Source organism: Ovis canadensis, chromosome 4 (assembly GCF_042477335.2).
Source record: "Ovis canadensis isolate MfBH-ARS-UI-01 breed Bighorn chromosome 4, ARS-UI_OviCan_v2, whole genome shotgun sequence".
Taxonomy (NCBI): Eukaryota; Metazoa; Chordata; class Mammalia; order Artiodactyla; family Bovidae; genus Ovis; species Ovis canadensis.
In genome coordinates this window covers 80569631-80590749 of record NC_091248.1, presented here as the reverse complement: position 1 = coordinate 80590749, position 21119 = coordinate 80569631, and the positions used below count along the sequence as shown (strand labels likewise).

The 21119-nt window shown below is 40.3% G+C and overlaps 1 protein-coding gene across 1 annotated transcript in view; it reads left to right on the top strand.

Moving 5' to 3' along the window:
• GARS1 (glycyl-tRNA synthetase 1) overlaps positions 1-14866 on the top strand; it is a 51259-nt gene extending 36393 nt beyond the window's left edge. Inside the window, exons 11-17 of the mRNA XM_069588068.1 lie at positions 2886-2993; positions 3763-3908; positions 7782-7867; positions 9432-9541; positions 12145-12238; positions 12793-12983; positions 14570-14866. Coding sequence (XP_069444169.1) covers positions 2886-2993; positions 3763-3908; positions 7782-7867; positions 9432-9541; positions 12145-12238; positions 12793-12983; positions 14570-14695 — 861 coding nt within the window. The 3' untranslated portion in view covers positions 14696-14866. The remainder of the gene's footprint in view (positions 1-2885; positions 2994-3762; positions 3909-7781; positions 7868-9431; positions 9542-12144; positions 12239-12792; positions 12984-14569) is intronic.
• The last annotated feature ends 6253 nt before the right edge of the window (positions 14867-21119 follow it).

Genomic DNA, 21119 nt, shown 5'->3' with positions numbered 1-21119 from the left:
TCACCATTTAGTACATAAATATCTTCATCAATATCTTTAGTAAATGATAATGAGTAAGTATATGTTTAAGAACATAGATATACTAGTTGGCATCTTTAGTGACTCAGATGATCAAGTTACATGTTTTTAGCTTTTTTTTCCCCCGTTAATTCCTGTTTTGTTGTTTTTATGTGCTGGGGTTTCTGTGCATATATTAGTTTTATTTTTGCCTCTTTGTTTGAAACACCCCATGTGGTAATATGTGCTTGGAAAGCTTATTAGGTGTTATGGTTGAATTTTCCCAAACTCTGGATCAAAGGCAAAAATAAGTATTTATGAGAAGGACTAACTAGACATCTGCTGAACTAATAAGCCTTTTGCCTCTTTGGTTCTTACTCAAATAACAGGTTCTTAAGAGTCTTTGAAAACACTTTAGATTATGCTTTTGAAAAGTGACTTGGGCAATAACAAGAAATGGAACCTGCCACTGCTGTGATAGTAGTGCTGTTATTAAGTTTTATTCTGTGATCTAAACAGTACCTGTTCTTTACTGAGTTTTCTTTTGTTGGGTAGGAAACTGGATTGAGTACAGACGCCCACATTTGTGGCCAGCTGAGATGTGTGTTAGTATAGTCATCTGATGCCAAGTTTTGAGGGCAGTAGACACTTCGTACAAAGAGAATGCAGTCATCCCTCAGTGGCTGCTGGGGTGTTGTTCCAGGACCCCCACCGACACCAAAATCCTGGGATGCTCCAGTCTCTTACGTAAAAAGGCTTAGTATCTATGCAGACCCTATGCACATCCTCCCATACACTTTAAATTAGCTAGGTTACTTACGATACCAAACATACTGTAAATGCTTTGCAAATAGTTGCCAGGTTTGCAGCAAAGTTTAAGTTTTTGTAACTTTCTGAACATTTTTTTTAAAATACTTTCGATTCACAGTTGAATCTGCAGATGTAGAAGCCACAGATACAGAGGACTGGCTGTATTGCTGGGTGTTAACACTTAAATATACCCTTCAGAATCTACTTACAGTTTTTCAAAACCTTTTTAGAGGGAAAAGGCCAATAAAACAATGAAGTAACAACATGAATAAAGTTCCTTTGTCCTCTTTGTCCATCTGTCCTCTCTGAGCTAAGTTTACATTTGTATGGTTTCTTCTTTGACCTTTCCATGTGGTGAGTACTTACACAGAGTTTACCCACTTAAATTAACAGATTAAAAAGAAGAGGAAATAGATGACATTTCATATATTTGTGTTCCAGTTTAATAACGTCTTTCCAGTATACAAAAATCGAGTGTGACTTTGGTACCACCATCATTGTTAGGCCAGCGTTTTGACATTCCTCTTAGTTCTTAGGTTTTCCCTTGATCTCTGAGTCCTGGTTTTGGCATATGTCCATTCTGTGTAGCCATCAAGGCTGATGTGATGCATTAGCACTCTGTTCATTTCCTCCTCCAGTGTAGTCTCGCTGTTTTTCTTTTTCTTTCTTTTTGAATGATTCAGATAAATGTATACATGCTGTATTATTTTCCTTATAATTTCTCATAAATATCTTCCAGTGAAGAGTTACAAGCGAGACTGTAGGTGCAGGGCATGCTGTGATATAACTTAAGTCCCAGTGGATTTCCCCCCACAGGTGTTACTGTCGTATCTTTGTCACTTGCGTTCAGAGTGGCCATCACACAGCACCCTAACAGCATGTTCTTTCTCCTGCTCTTCTGCTGTAGTGCCATGATGTCTGTGGTAGTGTCTCCTCCTCCCAGCTTACCAATGCCTTTGGTGAATCCCTGCCTTCCTGCCTGCAGCTATTATTGACCTTATTTTTCATCACCTGTGTTGGTCTCTGAACCCACAAGAGATTTTCAAGGGGCTATTGGGTCACTCACCCTTGACTGTTGTTTTCCGTGGTAAAGACTGGTAAAACCCTTCCTCCTCTTGACTGTCTTCCATGTTTTTAAAAGATTATGAAAGTTGTTGTCCTTCTCCACAAACTTTTTTTTGAGGTGAGCACTACATTTAGATTTGTGGATGCATATGTTCTGCGCTGACTCACAAAAGGGAGCTTGGTTGACCCCTGGGTCCTCCACGTGAGCGGCAACAGGAAGTATCTGGGAGTGTGCTGTTGTGTGTGTCCTGTGGAATTCGGGAGGTCGACTTCTGGCCAGGACTGTGATTTACTTGCTAGTGTAGAGCTCTTCTGAACTAGCCATGCCCTTCTCTTTGGCAGTTCTTAAAAGTGCACAGAGAGTAATGACTTTGTAGGTGGAAATTCTTTGATTTGAGCCAAAGTGCTAACAATACAATTGTATGGGCAGGAGGGAACCATTACAGTCGTCCTTGGGAATCCATGGGCATTGGTTCTAAGACCCCTTGCTGTTGTTGCTCTTGTTTGGTTTCCCAGTTGTGGACTGCAGCATGCCAGGCCTCCTTGTCCCTCACCATCTCCCGGTTTGCCCAAGTTCATGTCCAGTTTATTGGTGACCCCTTGTGGATGCCAAAATCCATCAATGCTAAAGTGTTTTATGGAACAGAGTGTTGTGCTAGTGGTTTCTACCAGATTCATTTTGACTTCTGGTCAAAAATTTGAAAGAGATCTACAAGTTTTGTTTAGGTTCACATTTTATTTCCATAGGTAAATCCCAGCAAATACTAGTTTACCCCACATTCACAGTATGGCAAAATAATTCTGTCCAGAAAATAAAAAGACTATTTTGTGTACATGTGTAGATTATATTTTATAAGATTGCTACTGCTTGATGTATAAAACTGTACCCATTTCAAACATTTGTAAAAGTTGAGTGGAAATTCTGTAATTGAATTATTCATGAGTACGTATAATCTGCATGCATTTGTGAATGAACCTTGTGTGAGTTACGGATGTTTATTATGTCTTCTTAGGGCTGGATCGAGATTGTTGGATGTGCTGACCGTTCCTGTTATGACCTGTCTTGTCATGCGAGGGCAACCAAAGTCCCACTTGTAGCTGAGAAACCTTTGAAAGAGCCCATATCCTTTCTGGTCACTTCTGCAAATCAGGAGTAAACATCTTGAAAATGGATAAGTTCAAGACTGTACCTTGATCTGTGGATAAACTGAGATGTTTTGGCACTTTATTTAAACTAGTCATTTTATGCATCTCACTGTTCCTTTCTTGTTCTCTTTACCTGTAGTCTAACATGTGCCCACTCAGTGTTTGGTCCTTGAGAGAAAAATGCTCTGTATCTCTCAGGATGTTGACCAGTTTTTCTCAGCTGTTTCCAACACCTGTGTCTGTGTACATGCTCTTTAGATAAAGGGTGCTTGGTGAATGTTTTCTCTGTTAAAAGATGAATGCCCTTTTATGATGAAATAATATATCTCATTTGATCTGTTGATCAGCAAAGGAGAAATTTCCTTCCTTTACCAGACAATGAGATTGTAAGTTTATCTAAGGGCTAGAGTGGTGACAGGAAGTAGATCCTATTGTGCTGACATAAAGAAACAAATGAATTGTTATCAGAGTTCATTATGCTATGTATTGGGTTTATTGCTGATTAGATAATGTCCCTTTATCTCATTGTAACTTTGGAAAAGTCTTTTGATGATGTTCACTTATTTTGAGTGGGGTTTATCTGAATGATTTTATGAGTAGTTGTTTTGTCTTGTACTTGAAATCAGCATAAAGAGGATCTTGGGAACTGGTAGTTGTTTTAAGTCAATGAAGGCTTGTCCTCAGAATCATTTCTGGAAGTACTGGGGCAGTTCTGTAGCTTTGTATTCCTTGACCCCTTCATACAAAACAGTCAGTGTTGTTCAGTTTGAACCCAATAAGGGAGCAATTGGTAAGGCGTATAAGAAGGATGCAAAGCTGGTGATGGAATACCTTGCCATTTGTGATGAGTGTTACATTACAGAAATGGAGAAACTGCTGAATGAAAAAGGGTAAGTTTTAAGATGTGTACTTTAACATGGGCTCCAGTCAGCCATGTTTTGAAAATTAGGGGGACATTAGTTTCTTTATAAATTTTTGCAAGTGAGTACCATCTCTTGGCTACTTTTGAGGGACTGTTTGTTGAGATTTTGGCATTGAGGCCTGGAAGTAGACTTGAAATGGACTACAAAGACCTTTCTTCCTCCCAATAACCTTCTTAAAGGAGGAAACTTACCCACGGTAATTAGAAACTCCATCTATCTCTCAAGTCAATACCCTTTTTCTGAGTTTGGAGTCCTGAGCATAATTGTTGTAAGTATAAGAGAAAAACCATAGAGAAGAATCTCTAAAGGAATTCAACAAAATTCATTAAACAATGTAGAATTTACTATGTCTGGCAAACAATGAAAAAATCTCTAGCCATATGAAAAAGCATGAAAAGACCCAAAATAAGGAGAAAAATCAATCAAAGAAATACCCAGAAGTGACAAGCATCATGGAAATAATACAGAAGGATGTTAAAACCGTGTTCATGTGCTCAAGGTCATAAGAGAAAACATGAACATATGAGGTGGAAAATGGAAAAGTACATATTTTAAGAAACCAAATGGAACATCTAGATAGAGGTGATATCACAAATGTAATTGTGTGTACGTAGCCACAATACAGTCTAATGAAATCTTCTCAGGTACTTACAGACAAAAGCCTATACCCGCCGAAAATGTCTTTTCAAAAAAAATACTTGAGGAAAAAGAAGAGAGAATATTTTCAGACAGAAAACTTGGAGGATACATTGTCAGCCAGAGTTACACTACAGGAAATGTTAAAGGAGTTCTTCAGGCAGAAGTGTGGAAACTTAGACCTACCCAAAGAAACTAAGAGCTCTAGAAATGATGGCTATGTGGGTGATATGAGTGACATTTTCTTTCATTGATTTAAAATGACATCTCTAAATTTCTTTAAAAGATAACAGGTTGTTTAGAGAATATTAAGTGTATTGTGGAATTTGTAATGTGTAGAAATAGCATTTGTGTCATCAGCCCAAAGGATGGGAGCCAAGTATTGGGAATATGTAAGAGTATGTATACTTTTGTAAGGTACACATGTTACATATGCTAAGTTTAATAAAAAGGGACATGTAGTCAACTTTAGATAATTGTCTGGATAATACACGGAGAAACCAAAGGGATGTAACTAATAAACCAATAAGGGCGCTAAAATGGAATAATAAATGCTCTAGAAAAAGATAGGAGAAGAAAAATGAACAAAGAACAGATGAGACAAATAGAAAACAACTCAGGAAGTGGTAGATTTCAACTCAACAGTATTGATAGTTATTTTAAATATAATGATCAAAACACTCAAATTAATAGCCATGTCAGACTGGTTAAAAAATTCGAGACCCAGTTAAATATTGTTTACAGGAAACCAACTGTAATTTTAATACGGGCATACTTTGGAGATATTGTGGGTTTGGTTCCAGACCACTGTAATAAATTTGTCCCAATAAAGTGAGTGACACAAGTTTTTTTGGTTTCACAGTGCATGTAAAAGTTATGTTTACACTATAATGTACTCTGTTAAGTGTGCAATAGCATTATATTTTTAACAACAGTGTATGTACCTTAGTTTAGAAATATTTCATTGCAGAAAAATGCTAACCACTATCTGAGCCTTTAGCAAGTGGAAATCTTTAGTAACATCAAAGTCTTTTACTGATTATAGATCACTAGAACAAGTATAATAATAATGAAGAAGTTTGAAATATTGTGAAAGTTGCCAAAATGTGACTCAGAGACATGAAGTGAGCAAATGCTGTTGCAGAAGCAGCGCTGATAGACGTGCAAACGCTGGGTGGCCACAAGCCTTCCAATTTGCCAAAAAATGCAACGCTTGTGCTTCTTGTGAAGCACAAGAAGGCAAGGTATGCCTCTACTCAAATTTTAGGTTTAAAGGGAAAAGAATTTTTAAAATATTCCCCATAAAAACATTAATCAAGAAGGTGGAGTGCCTTATTAACATCAAAGGAAACTTAAGAACAAGAAAAATTATCAGGTTGTATTTCATAATGATAAAGGGATCATCAATTCATCGAGAACATACATCACTTCTAGCCATGTGTGCCACTAAAAATCACCTCAAGATATGTAAAGCAAACTTGACAGAACTGAACAGAAAATTAGACAAATTCAGTTACAGTTAGAGATTTTTATACCCCTCTCAGTGGTTGGTAGACAAAAAAGAATTGGTAGGAGTTTGAAGGTATAAACACTATTTATCAACCTACTTGTTGTTTGTAGAATACCTAATAACTGGAGTATATACTTTTAAGTACATTTGGAACATCTTTCATATTTTTTGTATCACAATGCGAAGAATGACTTGGCATTTTCAAAGGGTTGTTTTTTAAAAAACGCAGTATGGGAGTCTGCTTATGGTCTCCAAACCCAGCAAATTTTATAACTGAATATTTCATGATTAGCCCTATACAGAAAGTTTGCCAAACCTTGTCATAGACATTAGGCTAAGTGAAAGAAGCTTTACACAAAAGATTATATGCCAGACTCTAGGAAAAACAAACCTAGTTTAGAGTAATAGAAAGCACATCAATGGTTGAGTGAGAACGGAGGGGATCAAAAGAGAAGGGACCCAGGGGAACTTTCGGGGCCATAGTGGGTGCATATGTATATGTATTTGTCAGCTGTTGTAAGATGAACACTTCAAAGTTGAAAATAAAATTATCTATTTCAATAGGAAAATTTTAAAACATTTCTGGTCTCCTAGAATTAATGTCTGTTTATGCTAGAATAACCTCATATCCCATTAAAGTTAACATAGGTTACTAACAGATTTATATACAAACAAGACAGCTGTTTAAAAATTATTCTCAAATAGTAACTGTCTCCTTGCTAATTTCAGCTTTTTTATAATTGTTGCATACCGGTACACTTAGACTGTGCTCACAGAGAAAATATATATGATACTGTCTATGTGGAGTCTTTAATACATGCATGCACAAACTCCAGAATAGTAAAGTTGGAAGAAATCAATGAAAATCATTCATATGCTGCACGAGATTATCAGTGCTAGAAACTAGCAGAATGCAGTGCACCATGTAGCAGCCATACAGCTCCAAGGACAACCACTTGAGGGCTCTCTTCCCAGCACCAAGCTGCTCGTGAGACCAGACACATCTAAACTGATCATAATGTAATGGAATGCCTCATAAGCTAAAATACAGGTATTACATGAAGTGCTTTATAAAGGTGAATTCTTATAACCTGAAATGGAATGGGCATATCTCAGGATATAAACATGAAGCAGTCAGTGATTTGGGGGGGGATAGTATTTTATATTGACATATCAAGCAGAATCTTTAAACTTCTTTTAAGCTGATCTTCATCAGCATAAGTATAAAACTTTAGTTTGGAAAAAGTGTGGGAATTTTAAAAATTCTTTCTGTAAGATGACAAGTTGGTCATTTTTACATTTGTTGGGATAGTAATAAGAACAGTGGTCTTTTTGCCAGCAGACCTGTTTCTGACAATGTAATTATTCTATAACTGAGTTTAAAAAAATTTTTTCTTTAGTTTTATCTTGATCTCAGAATCAAGGAGTTGGTCACTAAGTCACTTGTGGAATTTTATAAGACTAGCCACATATTTGGGTGCCTTCCAAAATACTGTTTGGTGCTGTTGTTAGAATAATACTTAATTTGGTACTCCTTATGAAAAATTTAAATTTGACTTCAGTTGTTATATCTGGATTGTTGACCAAGTTGTATTACACTTAAAATGAAAAGAGGTTTAGCAGTCTGTAAAACTCCTTTAAATTAAGGCATGGGCATATACGTTTTCACTAATATGTGCTTTGTTTCATTGTAGGGAATTTACTGTTGAAACTGAAGGGAAAACATTTCAGTTGACAAAAGATATGGTCAATGTGAAGAGATTCCAGAAAACACTACATGGTAAATTTGTAAAAATAAATTAAGGAACAAGCAGACAAAAATCATTACTCCTTAATGGCATTTTTTTTTTTAAGTTTCATAGCATAACTATTTTATGGAAAATTTGAAGAAGAAAATGAATCCCTAATGTTACAGCCCTAAATTTGATGAATATGTTCAAGACATTACCTTGTTTTTTAAAAAAGAAAAAAACATAATTGTACTCATACTTAAAAATAACTTATAATGCCATCGTTATATGTTCTGTGACCAAGGCACATATGAAGAGTATCTCTGATTAAAAGCATCTTTTCTTTTTTCCCTCACTTTAAGGAAAAATTCTTTTTTTTTTAAGCAAAAGAAAGAACTTATCCACACTGTCTTTTCTGGCAGATTAACTTATTAAAACTCATTTAGGCTAGTGGTCGTTCGTGCTTTTTAAAAGCCAAGGAGATGATGATCGTTTTGTAGGACAAATTCTGTGAGTTGGTAAGTGAATATTTTGGAGAAGGTATGAAGGATTCTTGGTTGAATTGATGCTCCTGGAAACTGCGAGTAGTGGGTATTTGAGACACTACTGCCCGTGGAGTGAGCTGGCCTCCTTTTCCATTTGTTTTTGGCTTGCCTCGTTGTTGCTAGGCCTCATGGAGCTGTAAAAGCAGTCAGAGCAGTGATAGGAGAGAGCAGGGGAGCCCTTCTTCATGCTCTGAGGCCTTTTAGCCACATCCTGGCAGCTGGCTTAGAGCTGTCCTTCAAGATGCCACCTTATCGGCAGAAAATGCCTTGGTCATTTCTCAAATGTTACTCGCATGTGCGAGCTTTGGGTTCCAGTTATCTCATTTCTCTTGAAACAAGCTCTCAAGGTGAGGGTCAGTTTAGTTAGATGTGGATGGTGCTTAGCCATGGTTCCTTTCTGAATAATAAGTGATAATGAAGGCAATTCCTATGTATACCACAAGTATAACTGCACCCATGGGAAGAGCTGTGGGTTTCCTGGTGTTTGATTGACTTCTGGTACCTGAGCAAGCTCTTCTCTAACGGACTCCTGACCCCAGAATCTTGGAAATACAATAGCAGTAACCTGACTGTCTTAAGGAGTTCTCATCCAGATAGTAAGATAAAGTGTAAAGCACAAATCACATGATACTTGTATGTAGGAGTTGTTTTCATTAAATTTGCCAGCTGCGGTAGTGGATTTTTAATTCTAGCAAAGTCTTACAGAAGCTCTAGAGTTTCAATGCTTTCTGCATAGGTGAGGCAGAAGGCATTGCTCATAGCTTACCAACTTGGTGAAGGAATACACTGGTATCTTGTTTTATTTTTTATGGTATGTAAACAATTAAATTTGGTGAAAAAAAAAGTTTTTCTCTCCTGTTTTCTCTTTAAAGGCATCATATTTTCTACCAGGAAATGGTTTTTAGGAATGTTCTGATTTTTTTTTTTTTTTTGTCCTGCTGTACAGGATCAATCACAATCCATCTAGAATAGAGATATTTTTAGGGCCAGTTAGAATTGTTTCGAGAGGACCCGAAGTGCTTCATGTGGGGTTTAAGAGAGTCTTACTGAATTTCTGTCTCTCTTGCAGTGGAAGAAGTTATCCCAAGTGTAATCGAACCCTCTTTTGGCCTGGGCAGGATCATGTATACGGTATTTGAACATACATTCCAGGTTCGCGAGGGAGATGAACAGAGAACGGTGAGTTGCCATGCAAAGTGTACTGTTTGTTATCTTACAGTGTCAGAGAATGACATCTCTTGAGTGATGTTAAGACAACTCTGAAACAATCAGTTATTATTTACTGGAATATTAACACCTTTGCTTAACTGTTTACGAAGCAAAGCACTTCCTTCTCTCATTTGTGCTTTCGAATGTGTAGGTTATTCCAGATGCCATTGTTTTAGTTGCTTCTGAGTTCTGAGACAACATATTACTTTGGGAGAGCTGTCTGTATTGCATCAAGGGAAGAAGGCGATGATTTATAGAATTTGGACAAACTTAAAAACTGTGTTTATACTTTGGTAAAGCATTAAAAGGAACCTTCTCAAACTGCATGTAATTGTCTGAGGTATTTTGAGGGTAAAGATGTAAATTCCTAGGTTTTAGTCCAGAGATACAGATTCATTAGGTCTGAGACCCCAGGATCCAGGTTTGTGTGTGTATGTGTGTTTATAAGAAACCTAGATGATTCCCTTGTGGGAGATTGACATATTATAAATTTAGCAGAAGTATGTGACGTGTAGGCTTTCCCAGCATTCAGACCTAGCTAACGCTGCATGTTTTTAGGAAGTCTTCATCCACCAAGCTTTCTTTTGGCTCCAGTGCTTTTGAATTGCTGCTCCATGTCTTCCACACAGCTCTTCATTATGGCTTATTTCGCCTTCCTCACCTAACCTCGGGTTGTGGAAATTATACTCCTTTGATGTATAACTACAGGTTTCCAGGAAGGTCACTCAGAAGAAGAATGCTAGAGAGGAAAGGTTGTACAGGTCAAAGTAACTGAAAGAAGCATTCTTACCTGTGTGACCAGCTAAAGCTGAGTGTGTACACATCAGCTCTGTAGTTTATCCTAGGGCGTTTAGCCTTAAAGATGAACTGATTAGTTCTTGGTTGGATGGCATCACTGACTTGATGGGCATGACTTTTGAGCAAGCTTCCGCTGTTGGTGATGGACAGGGAAGCCTGGCGTGCTGCAGTCCATGGGGCTGCAAAAAGTCGGACATGACTGAGCAATTGAACTGAACTGAACTGATGAGTTCTTGGCACCAGTATTTTTAAAAGTTTGACATAACTATTGATAATGTACAGCTAATAAAGCTACTCTTTTATTCTGTGCCCTAAAGTCACATCTTCATTTCCTGACGTTTAAGGAGTGGCTTTTCATTCATTAACAGATAGCAGGAACCTGAGCCTGGACCCCAGAGATAAGACATAAGGGATGGTTCTTCCTGAGGAATGACATCATACTTTACTGAATGTGCCCTTTTTTAGAGACCAAGTTTGCTTCAAACTTTTCCTGGTTATTTTTCTAATTAAGAGTTTTTTTTAAAAAAAGCTTTCAGCTATTCCTTTGACTCTATCGTGATAAAACCAAAGTTGTAATAGAAATTTCTTAAAGGCTAGGCAAGAATAAGTTATAGGGTTTTATGAATTACATAGAGATTTCACCATGAAAAGGAATTTGATTAGGCTGTAAGAAGCCAAAAATGTTTCTAAATTACTAGCACGTAGTCCCTCGATCCATTTTCCTATAAATTTGGTATAAAAGCATTGCTGGTTAGATAACAAAAAAAAAAAAAAACATTTTTCTATAAAGTCAGTTCCCCACTTCTCTCTCACATTAAATGGAATTATCATAAGAGGAGGAGAGGAGTGGAATTAGGAGTGTTCCACAATTCATGTGCCATATTGGTGCAGTCTAGGGTTTACTTACAGTGGAATATTCACCATTGCTTGACATTTTAAGATTAATTAGGCTTTTGGGGGGCCAAACTGGACCCCATGCCATTCATTATATTTATGGGACCTATTCATTCTGAGTCCCATATTCTTGTCTTCAAGTGAACCTTTTGTACAGATCCTATTTAAGAACCATCTTCAGCTCCCATTTCCAACCCAAAATGGTAGAATTGTTCGCCTTCTGCCAACTATTTTTGCTTTCTTTTATTTCTGAGTAACTCTGAAATCTGTTTCAGGAGCAGTTTAGGAGGGCTGTATTTCTCTCTGGGTATACAGAACCTCATTTTGGGTTTTTTGTTTGTTTTCTTCCTACTGTTTATTTGGGACATGCATTTGTAAGCTAATTAAACTGTTCTGTTTTATTTAGTCACTAAGACTCATTCATCCTTCAACTCTGTTGAATCTCTTAAAGGACAGAATGGAATTTTGTCTGTTGACACTACTTTTTTGATGATTTGGGGGGAGGTTCTTAGGGATCTCCACAGAAGGAAGTAAGGCTTTTAAGTAGTACCAAATAATTACCATCTTAGATGTCAGTTTTCAAAATACTCTACATCATTTAATATTTTCATGATTGACCTGCAAAGTAGGCAGAGCAGATAGCAGAGACCTACGTTTTAGACAGAGAAGCTAAGATCCAGAGAGGTAGAGTCCACTGAGTTGGTCCAGATTCTGAACTGAAAACCAGATCTTTGTGATTCTAACTCTGGTTATCTTGCTATCTGTTTTATCACACTGCTTTTTAACGTCCTATTTTCCGGTATTTTGATAGTGAAATTTGGACGTTAATGTTTAGATCTTTATACACTAACGCATTTGGATGTCTTTTTAAAATCATCTAGTTCTTCAGTTTCCCTGCTGTAGTAGCTCCATTCAAATGTTCCGTCCTTCCATTGAGCCAGAACCAAGAGTTCATGCCATTCGTCAAAGAATTATGTAAGTAAATCCAGTTGGTTAATCTCCATGGGAATACTGTCAGGCAGACTGAATTTTAGGAAATGTCTCTTAAAAAAAAAGTATTGAATAAAGAGTATGCTTGCTCGGGATGTTCTCTCCTAGCATTTGAATGAGTTGGGATAGACCCGAAGAGTCAGATTGCATATTGCTTCTCCTGCTGACCCTGCTGGTCACTTCATCAGGGGACACCAAATGGAGGGTGACAACCCTGCAGATCTGCAGCTGCTGGACTCACAGCACTGAAAGGGATCTTTGCGGCCATCTGGTGTGGCCACACATTTCAGAGTTGGGAGATGGGAGGCATCCACTGAGCTGCTTGGGGCCACACCAGTCTCCTCACCTTGGCTGCTCATGCCCCTATAGCCGAATGAGGTGCAGGGATGAGTTGAGGGTTTGGGCTCCAGCAAGGGCTTAAACTTTGGGAATGTTTCTGTCTCTTGCAGCTGCAACTTCTTGCTCTATAGTGTTAGCTCCTCTTATAAGTTTCCTGAGCTCATATGACATTTTTAATTTACTGAATTTATTTTGGATAGCGGAGGCCTTGACCAGGCACGGCATCTCTCACAAAGTAGACGATTCCTCGGGATCCATCGGAAGACGCTACGCCAGGACTGATGAGATTGGTGTGGCTTTCGGCATAACCATTGACTTCGATACAGTGAACAAGACCCCTCACACGGCCACATTGCGGGATCGAGACTCCATGCGGCAAATCAGAGCAGAGGTGGCTGCCTTCGCTTTGGCATTTGTAGTCTTAAAAATGCTGGTTGCTTCTGAGCTGAGATGGATTTTGTTGTGTTTATGCTTCCCTTCTTGTTTTTGTCTTTTTCATTTTAATCGTAAGTTTGGATCAGACAGAGCACAGATTTCCCAAATCCCCTAGGCTTAATTATGAAAATATTCATTAACACTTCTCTAATATTTTACGGCCGTTTGTATCACTCTGGGCTCATTCTCTGACAGTTTGCATTTATGATTGTTTATCTGAGCAAGAGAAATATGATCGCAAGTGGTTGTTGCCATAGTTTTATTGGCAGGCTTTGGGGGGCTTAGACAGTTTTATCTTCATATTTCCATGTAAGTATACACACGAGTATGTATAAAGTTCTCCATGCTAATCAATTTCAAAACAGTGAATAATATTTCAGTAATTGTACTTGATCGGAAGGGAACGATGGAGATGGGAAAAGTACAGGAGGGAAGGAAAAGAGTGGCCACTTTGACAGCTGCCTGACCAGTTTATGTTGAGCAAGTTTGTATTTTGAATACCTTTCATTTGCTTTGCTTATTACTAAGAGTTTGTAATAGGGAAAACAGGAGTGAAAGGCTGCTTTTTTCCCAAAGGAATTTTCAGTCTACCTTAGAGGTCACAGATTTCTGGCTCATCTTTTTACAATACCAGATCTGGCTACTCTGAACCTGTATTCCTGTCAGGCAGGGGTTCTCAGAGTGTGGTCCCTGGACCAGTAGCATCTGCATCACCTGGGAACTTGTTAGAGAAAAGAAATCTCCACCCCAGACCTGCTAAGTCAGAAACTGGGATGGAGCTGGGGTTTGGAGAGGGAGAAAGGGTGGGCAGAACTGTTTTAACAAGCCCCCCAGGGACTTGCTTGGCAGCCCAGTGGTGAAGACCCTGTGCTTCCAATGCAGAGGTGCGGGTTTGGTCCCTGGTCAGAAAGCTAAGATCCCACATGCCTCACGGCCAAAATGCCAAAAACAGAAAACAGAAATGACATTATAACAAATTCAATAAAAACATCAAAAATGGTCCACATCCAAAAAAAAAAAAAAACTTTAAAAAAGAAACAAGCCTCCCAGATGATTCCTATGGTTGGTCACTCAGGTTTGAGAACCCCTGCTGTGTGGTGGCCACCGTTGGTTCTGGCTGATGAACAGCTGGCCCCTTCCTTAGGGCCTTTTCAGTTTCCTGACTCCCTTCACTCTTGTTACTTGACTGACCGTGGTTCTAAGAGTTGAATTAATACGAATGAAGTGACTTCAGGTCACTGGAGGCTTGGAGGCTTGGAATGACTAGGAAAGGCTCTGTGGGGAATTGGGGTACCCAAGGGAGCTGGCAGGGCTTCTGGCCTGGAGGAAGAGCAGGACCCCAGCCTGGGAGGGGGGGTAGGTAAAGAGGCTTCGGTGGGAGTCACTTAGAAACACACCGTAGGGACCAGTTTTTGGAGGGATCCTGTCACTGTGTAGACACGGACTCGACTATGTCGTTTCCTGAGTTCAGGGTGAATCCTCTTTTTTTGACAGCCTGATCCAGTTGGTTGATTCTGGGACTTCTCTTTTCTTTTACCCCAGGTCTCTGAACTGCCTGGTGTTGTCCGCGATCTAGCCAATGGCAGCATCATGTGGGCAGATGTGGAGGCCAGATATCCTGTCTTCGAAGGTCAAGAAACTGGGAAAAAAGAGGCAATTGAAGAATGAGAACAGTTTTGGCAACTTATGACCATTTGCTTTAATAAAAGAATAACTCTTATCATGTCCACTTTACAAAAAAACAAAACAGCATCTCAGTTCCTCCCCAGGACTACATTTTATCCTCAGTGGCTGCCTGATCTTACTCCCACAATTAAAGTGGAAGGAATTCTGAACAGACTTGTAACCTACATGCTCTTGTTTCTGCTATTTTTCCGACCTTGGGTAGACACTCATGACTTAATGTGAAACAGTGAATACACCTTAAACTTAACTTTAGTCATAAGACCGTAAAACTCACCTGAACAAGCTGATGACATGTAGTGTATTTACAGAGTTGTGCAACTGCCACCACCATCCAATTTTAGAACATTTCCGTCGCTCCTAAAAGAAATCTCATGCGCATTCCAGGCCCAAGCACCCACTTACTGTTTTCTGTCTCTATGGATTTGCCTTTTCTGTTCTTTTCTGAGCTGATGCATTGTGCTGAAGAGGCAGCAGTCTCTGAGTAGGGGGACTGGCGTCTGGGAGGTGCTGCGGTGTGCAGGAGGCTGCAGAAGCAGTGAAGAAGGAAGAGACTTGCTGGGGTGGGGGTCAGGGCTGCTCACCCCAGTATCCTGATGACACTCTGCTCTTCAGAGTGTCCAGGTGGGGTGCATCAACAGAAACCGTCTATTTTAATTCTAAGGTGTGCTTGGCTTCCCAGATGGCCCTAGAAATCGCTGAACTTCTGATGCTAGAGGAGCCCCATCTGCCGTGTCTTGACGTAGCACTTTTCAACTGTCACAGTGTCTTTGATTTTAGCCTAGTAGTTTTTGGCTCCGCTTTTGAGGGACTTCACTGCTATGATGTTTTTGTATAGAGTCAGAACACATGTGTTCATTTGTTAGGAAGAAATTCAGGATGTGTGTTTGAGCAGCTGTTTATTTGCTGTGTTAAGACTGTCTAGCATCCCATCGTCCTCTCAGACAGTAGGGGGGTGGGGTGCCATATCTAGAATGTTTTCCTTGTCTTGAGAATGAAGCGCAATTGAAGAATCCCACTGGGATTCTCTCATCTTTATCTCTTCTGCAATAGTGCCTACCACAGTGCTGTACACAGTATGTAGTCAGTAAATAGACTTTGCATGAGTCTTGATTTTGAACAAATCTCTGGGGTATAAATCATTTCACTGATGCTTATTTCTCCTCTGACCTATGCTTTTTAAAGTATTCATTATTAAATTAGAAGAAACTAGCTTTTAAATAAACTTGAGTTTTTATTTTCTAGGTATTTTTTCACCCCTTATAATATAGCTCTTAACTTGGTGTATATTCTAGTATTCTCACATTGGGGCTGGGACAGAGGTATAAGGGGGCAGTTGTCTTTACTACTTAACATTTATTTAACTTTTCACAGTGAGCACCTCCCTAGTCAATCACCCCCACCTCAGGCATTGTTAAGAGCTGCTTAATAGGAAAAATTTAGTAGTAGTAGTAGTAGTAGTAGTAGTAGTAGTAGTAGTAGTAGATTTATCTACTTTGGATCATAAAAGGATTGGAACCAAAGCTCTCTTCACTTTTCATTGGCAAACACATTTGTCATGTGTTAGATGGTGGATATGAATTCTATAAGCCCTGCTTTCTCTGGTCTTTCCTCTAGGTGCAATGCATGATTTCTTCCCAAAGAGCCCCTACTGCCTATCAAGTGATTGATTACCTGCATGGGGAAGCTGGGTCAATAGCCAATGGTTCTGTCTGTCATATGCTTGCTTCTAAGCAAGCAGGGGAAGAGCTGTTTTCTAAAGAGGCTCTACACACTAAAGAGTTGTGTGTACAACTCCTCTCTTCTGTTCAAGTCCAGTGTGTAAGCCAGGGACTTTCTGGCTTGATGTGCTATGCAGCCCATCATTTATGCATTTGTATCAAACTGTGGGCTATCTTGGGGGCTGGCTAAGTAGCACTGTCACACCTGTTCTCCATTATTCTCAAAAATAGGAAGAAGGGTGACAGTCTGATTCCCATGCAATGTACATTAAGAAAACAGTAGTTTCTTGAAAACAGGTTGAATTCAGGACATTCAGACAAGTAGGAGTTGTGTCTAGAGAGGTGGTTGGTGCCTGAGTTCTGCAGGAGTCCAGAACCTTAATACTGCTTAATGGCTCATAATAAAATACTGAATATAGAGTGCTCCAGAATTCATTGTGAAGTCATATAAATAAATGATCCTACTAGTCAGGTGAGATAGTACTAGAGCTGTCAGATTGTTCAAAGGTCTTTGTGATAACAATTTGAAAATCATTTTGTCTAGACCCTTATTTATTAATCCCTTAACCAATATAAATGTAGGCTAATGATAGTGACTGTCTTTCCTAGTGGAGTCTATTCACAAGAGAACCAAATAAACCAGAAATAAATCCAAATTATCTCTGGATGCAGCTGCACTTAACCTCCTATCACCAGGGATAACTATTAATCTGCATCTCTTGGGAGGGGCTAGGATGAAGAGGTTTGGATAGCATCAATCACGTTAAAGAGCCTTGCACCGGCATCTTTGCTGATAGTCTGACTATGTGTAAGGCAGGTTTTGTTTGCTTGGCATTTGTCCACCCCAAAGAAGTTTAGTTGAAGATTCAGCATATGAATGGATGAATAATTTTATTGTGCCTCAAAATTCGCCTGTCTCTTCAATAAATCTCGGTTATTGGGTTGCGTCTAAGCAGTAATTGTGTTAGGATCATGTGGAAGGGATTAATGGCTCTCCTGGAAATTGGTTATTATTTGGGAGCATCACCAGGAAATACCTGAGAGCTGGAGCCTATGGCCCTGACCTCTTGCCAGGAGCTTTTCTGGTGCTGGTGACTTCTGTTCTCCCAGCTATGAGGGTAGACCTTTCTTGCATGATTAAGGATACATCCTTTTAAACCTTTTGCAGCAGTGAGAGTTAGGACAGTAGTTCTCAACCCTGCCTGCACACTGAATCACTGGAACTTTTTAATGCTCATGTATGTGCACCCTTCAAGCCAGTTTACTGAGTTTTGACGTTCAGACAGCAAAGTTTTGAAAGCCCCCTTAGGAAAACCTCTGCTAAAACAGATATTTTGGCTCAAGCCATAGAAAGGCTGAGCCCTCCCCACTCCTGCCCCACTCCAGAGTGGGGAAGCATCTTTTGAACAAAATTTTTACTGACAACAGGTTAAAAGTTGTCATTAAAAATACCAAAGTTTCAGAAAAGATGAATTTAGCAGGCATTGTTTTATGTTGCTCTGGTGAAGTGTCCGTAAACATGCTCTCACGAACCCTCCACAGCTCATAGCCTGCCTCCCTTGTCCAGTGTTGGGGGTTCAGGCCTCTCCTCTGCCCACCTGCCCTTCAGGACTTCAGTGGTTGGAGCTCAGTGTTTCCAGGGAAAATAGCACATTTGCTGGGTGCCTATCATGTGCCAGGCTCTATTCTAAGAGAGGTCCTTTGTGTTCTCTCTTTTCACCCTTAAGGTAATTTAAATATTACTGTCCTTTAAAAAAGAAGAAAAAGTGAAAGTGTTAGTCGCTCAGTCATGTCCGACCCTTTGGAACCCCACAGACTGTAGCCTGCCAGGGTCCTTAGTCCATGGGATTCTCCAGGCAAGAATACTGGAGTGGGTTCCCATTTCTTCTCCAGGGGATTTCCTGACCCAGGCATCGAACCCAGGTCTCCTGCATTGCAGGCGGATTCTTTACCATCTGAGCACTCGGTTACTTATTAACACAGTTCCAAACAGTCTGTTGCTGTCAGGAAATGCTTGCTTGTACATAACCCTCGCCCTACAGCTCAGGACCTTTCCTTCTTGTCCCACACTTTGGAGTTTGTGAATGCAGATTCTCAGCCAGGTTAGGAAGTCTAGGCTTCTCAGCCATGACTTAGCTTCATGAGAAGCTGTGCCTGCAGACCTGTGTTTGACGAGGGTGTTGCCAGCACTAGAGATGACAATGAGGGGAGGAAGAGGCATGAAAACTGCTCCCAGGCTCTGGTAGACTACAGCACTGATTTTTGTCTGTCTCCACAAACCCATTTCTGTCCTCAACCACCAATTTTGCTTAATACCCTATCAAGCTCAAATTTTCCTCCACTCCCCTTCCCATTCTCTTTCTCTTTCCCTTGCTCATCTTTCTACTTTAATCTCTTGTCCACTGTTCAACGTTTTCCCATTTGGGGTATTTACCACAAAACACAATTCTTACTTAGCATCGGGAGATTCACAGCATTCCTGTGTACCTCAATATGTAGATTTACCAAAACCCTTTGGACATCATCTGTGTAGCCATTTAAGATTCTTTGCTCAGGTTAGGACGTGTATCAGAACTGGGCTATCGGTCCAGCAGCTACAGCACGAAGTACGCATAGCTATCTGCTGTCTGGGGCTGTGAGGAGGGCTAAGAGAGTTATTACGCAGGAAACCTAAGAGGCTCTAGCTTAGAGAGGGGAGAGCTGTCACCTGAATCAGTTCTTTTTCTGTTCTCCTTGAGAGTTCATTTCCTTTTCTGAAACCTGGTTGAACAGAATGATTTCAGATTTTAGTAGGTTGGTCCGTAAACGACTAAGTAAAAGCTTTCTCCTTTACTCCTCGGAGTCACCAGCGGAGGTGGTTGAGTGGGAGGCATCTGTCCTTGGCCTGACTTCTCTGTGCTGGTTGATACTTGGGTTCAGAATCTGCGACCATTCTCGTTTTCCTGTTCAATGTCATTTCCTGCAGGTGAGATATTATCATAGTAAAGCATTGACTCTGGAGGCAGACATATGCACAGGAAATGGACTTAGACACACAGGCAGTGTTGTGGTGGGCAACATGTCTAACCCAGAGCTGACAGTCCTTTACTACTAAAGAAGCTATGTCCTCATCTGAAAACAAATAAGAAAAAAATCCTCCATCAGTAGAACTTTAGGCAGATGAATCTGTGCTGGGCCTGGGGGGTTGGGGGTAGGGTATGGTGTGGCTCTGTGTTAAATGAAAAAAGCTTGATTTTTTTATTTTCAAAATCTAAATCCACTCCAGCTTGGCTAGAAAGAAGACTGCAGAACTACTGTTGTGAATGCTGGATGGAGAAATCTAGCCCTGGGTCACGTGCTATTGGGTTTGCAGAGAAGGGGGCCTGTTTGCAAGAGCAAATGGACACTGGCTCTCCACCCCGTGGGAGCCCAGACTCTGTGGATTGTGTGTGTTGGGGGTCAGGGACAATGTAGTCAAGGTGAGCCCTGGGGGATCCCTCAAAGGGGCTGTCATTGCTTTTGTCCCTTGTAGTGTTTCCCCTACTTTTGCACCACTGTGCACTTTCTCAGCCATATGAAATGCTGGACTGCTTGCTCTCCTGAAAAGGGCTTCCCTTTCAGAGTTTGTATTTAGAAGAACCTTGTATCCAGTAAGACAATTAGACAAGCAGGTGTGGGGTGGGGAAATGAGCAATGAATGGACTTCAGTTTTCCCAGGTGACCTTAATTTAGGAGCCGTGATCTTGCTGAATGAGGGTGGCTGCAGCTGTGAGTTTTGTGCTGGAAGCCAAGTAAAGTGGACTCTGGTCCTGACTCTGAGAATCTAGCAATGCCAGCCTTGCTCTAACTGTCATACCTCCATCCCAGGCCACAGCCTGAACCTGAACCTCATGGAAGTTTCTGGACCTTGGGGCTGGGAAGAGAGAGCCCTTTCTCTTTGGGAGCCAAAGCTTTCTGCCCTCCTCTTTCAACTTTGAGGACTTGGAGCAGACATGAGCCCCAGGAGCATTTTTCCAGGCAGTGTCTACATTTGCTGGATCTTAAAACTCAATCACCAACAATTAGTGCAGAAGCAGTTATGCTAACTGAAACAGTTTAGACTAATTGAAACCTTTTTTGGCTCATCAAAACCCACTGTTCTGCATCTGAGGGTGAGTTAATTGATAGTGAGATTAAGCACGAGATTACAGGAAAGAAAAAAAGCACTAACAAGCTTTTAAAAATCTTTATGAACATTCATTTTAAAATTGAGGCCAGATCTTCTATCTTGCTAAAAAGAATTCTGAAGCAGGCTTGCAAACTGGTCCACTCCATTAACCTGTCCTCTGGATTAGTAACAATGGATGCCAGTCTTGACTTCTCTTTCTCATCCATGCCACATCGAGGCCATCAAGTCCACCTTCAGTAGATATTCAGAATCGGGCCACCACCCTGGTCCAAGGCACCAGGCCATCTCCCACCTGGTCTACTGGACTCTTCCATGAACTCTTTGCTGTACCTGTACCCCATCACAATCTATTTACACCCAGTAGTCAAAGAGGAGCCTGGTGGACTACAGTCCATGGGGTCGCTAAGAGTTGGACATGACTGAGCGACTTCACTTTCACTTTTTACTTTCATGCATTGGAGAAGGAAATGGCAACCCACTCCAGTGTTCTTGCCTGGAGAATCCCAGGGACGGGGGAGCCTGGTGGGCTGCCGTCTATGCG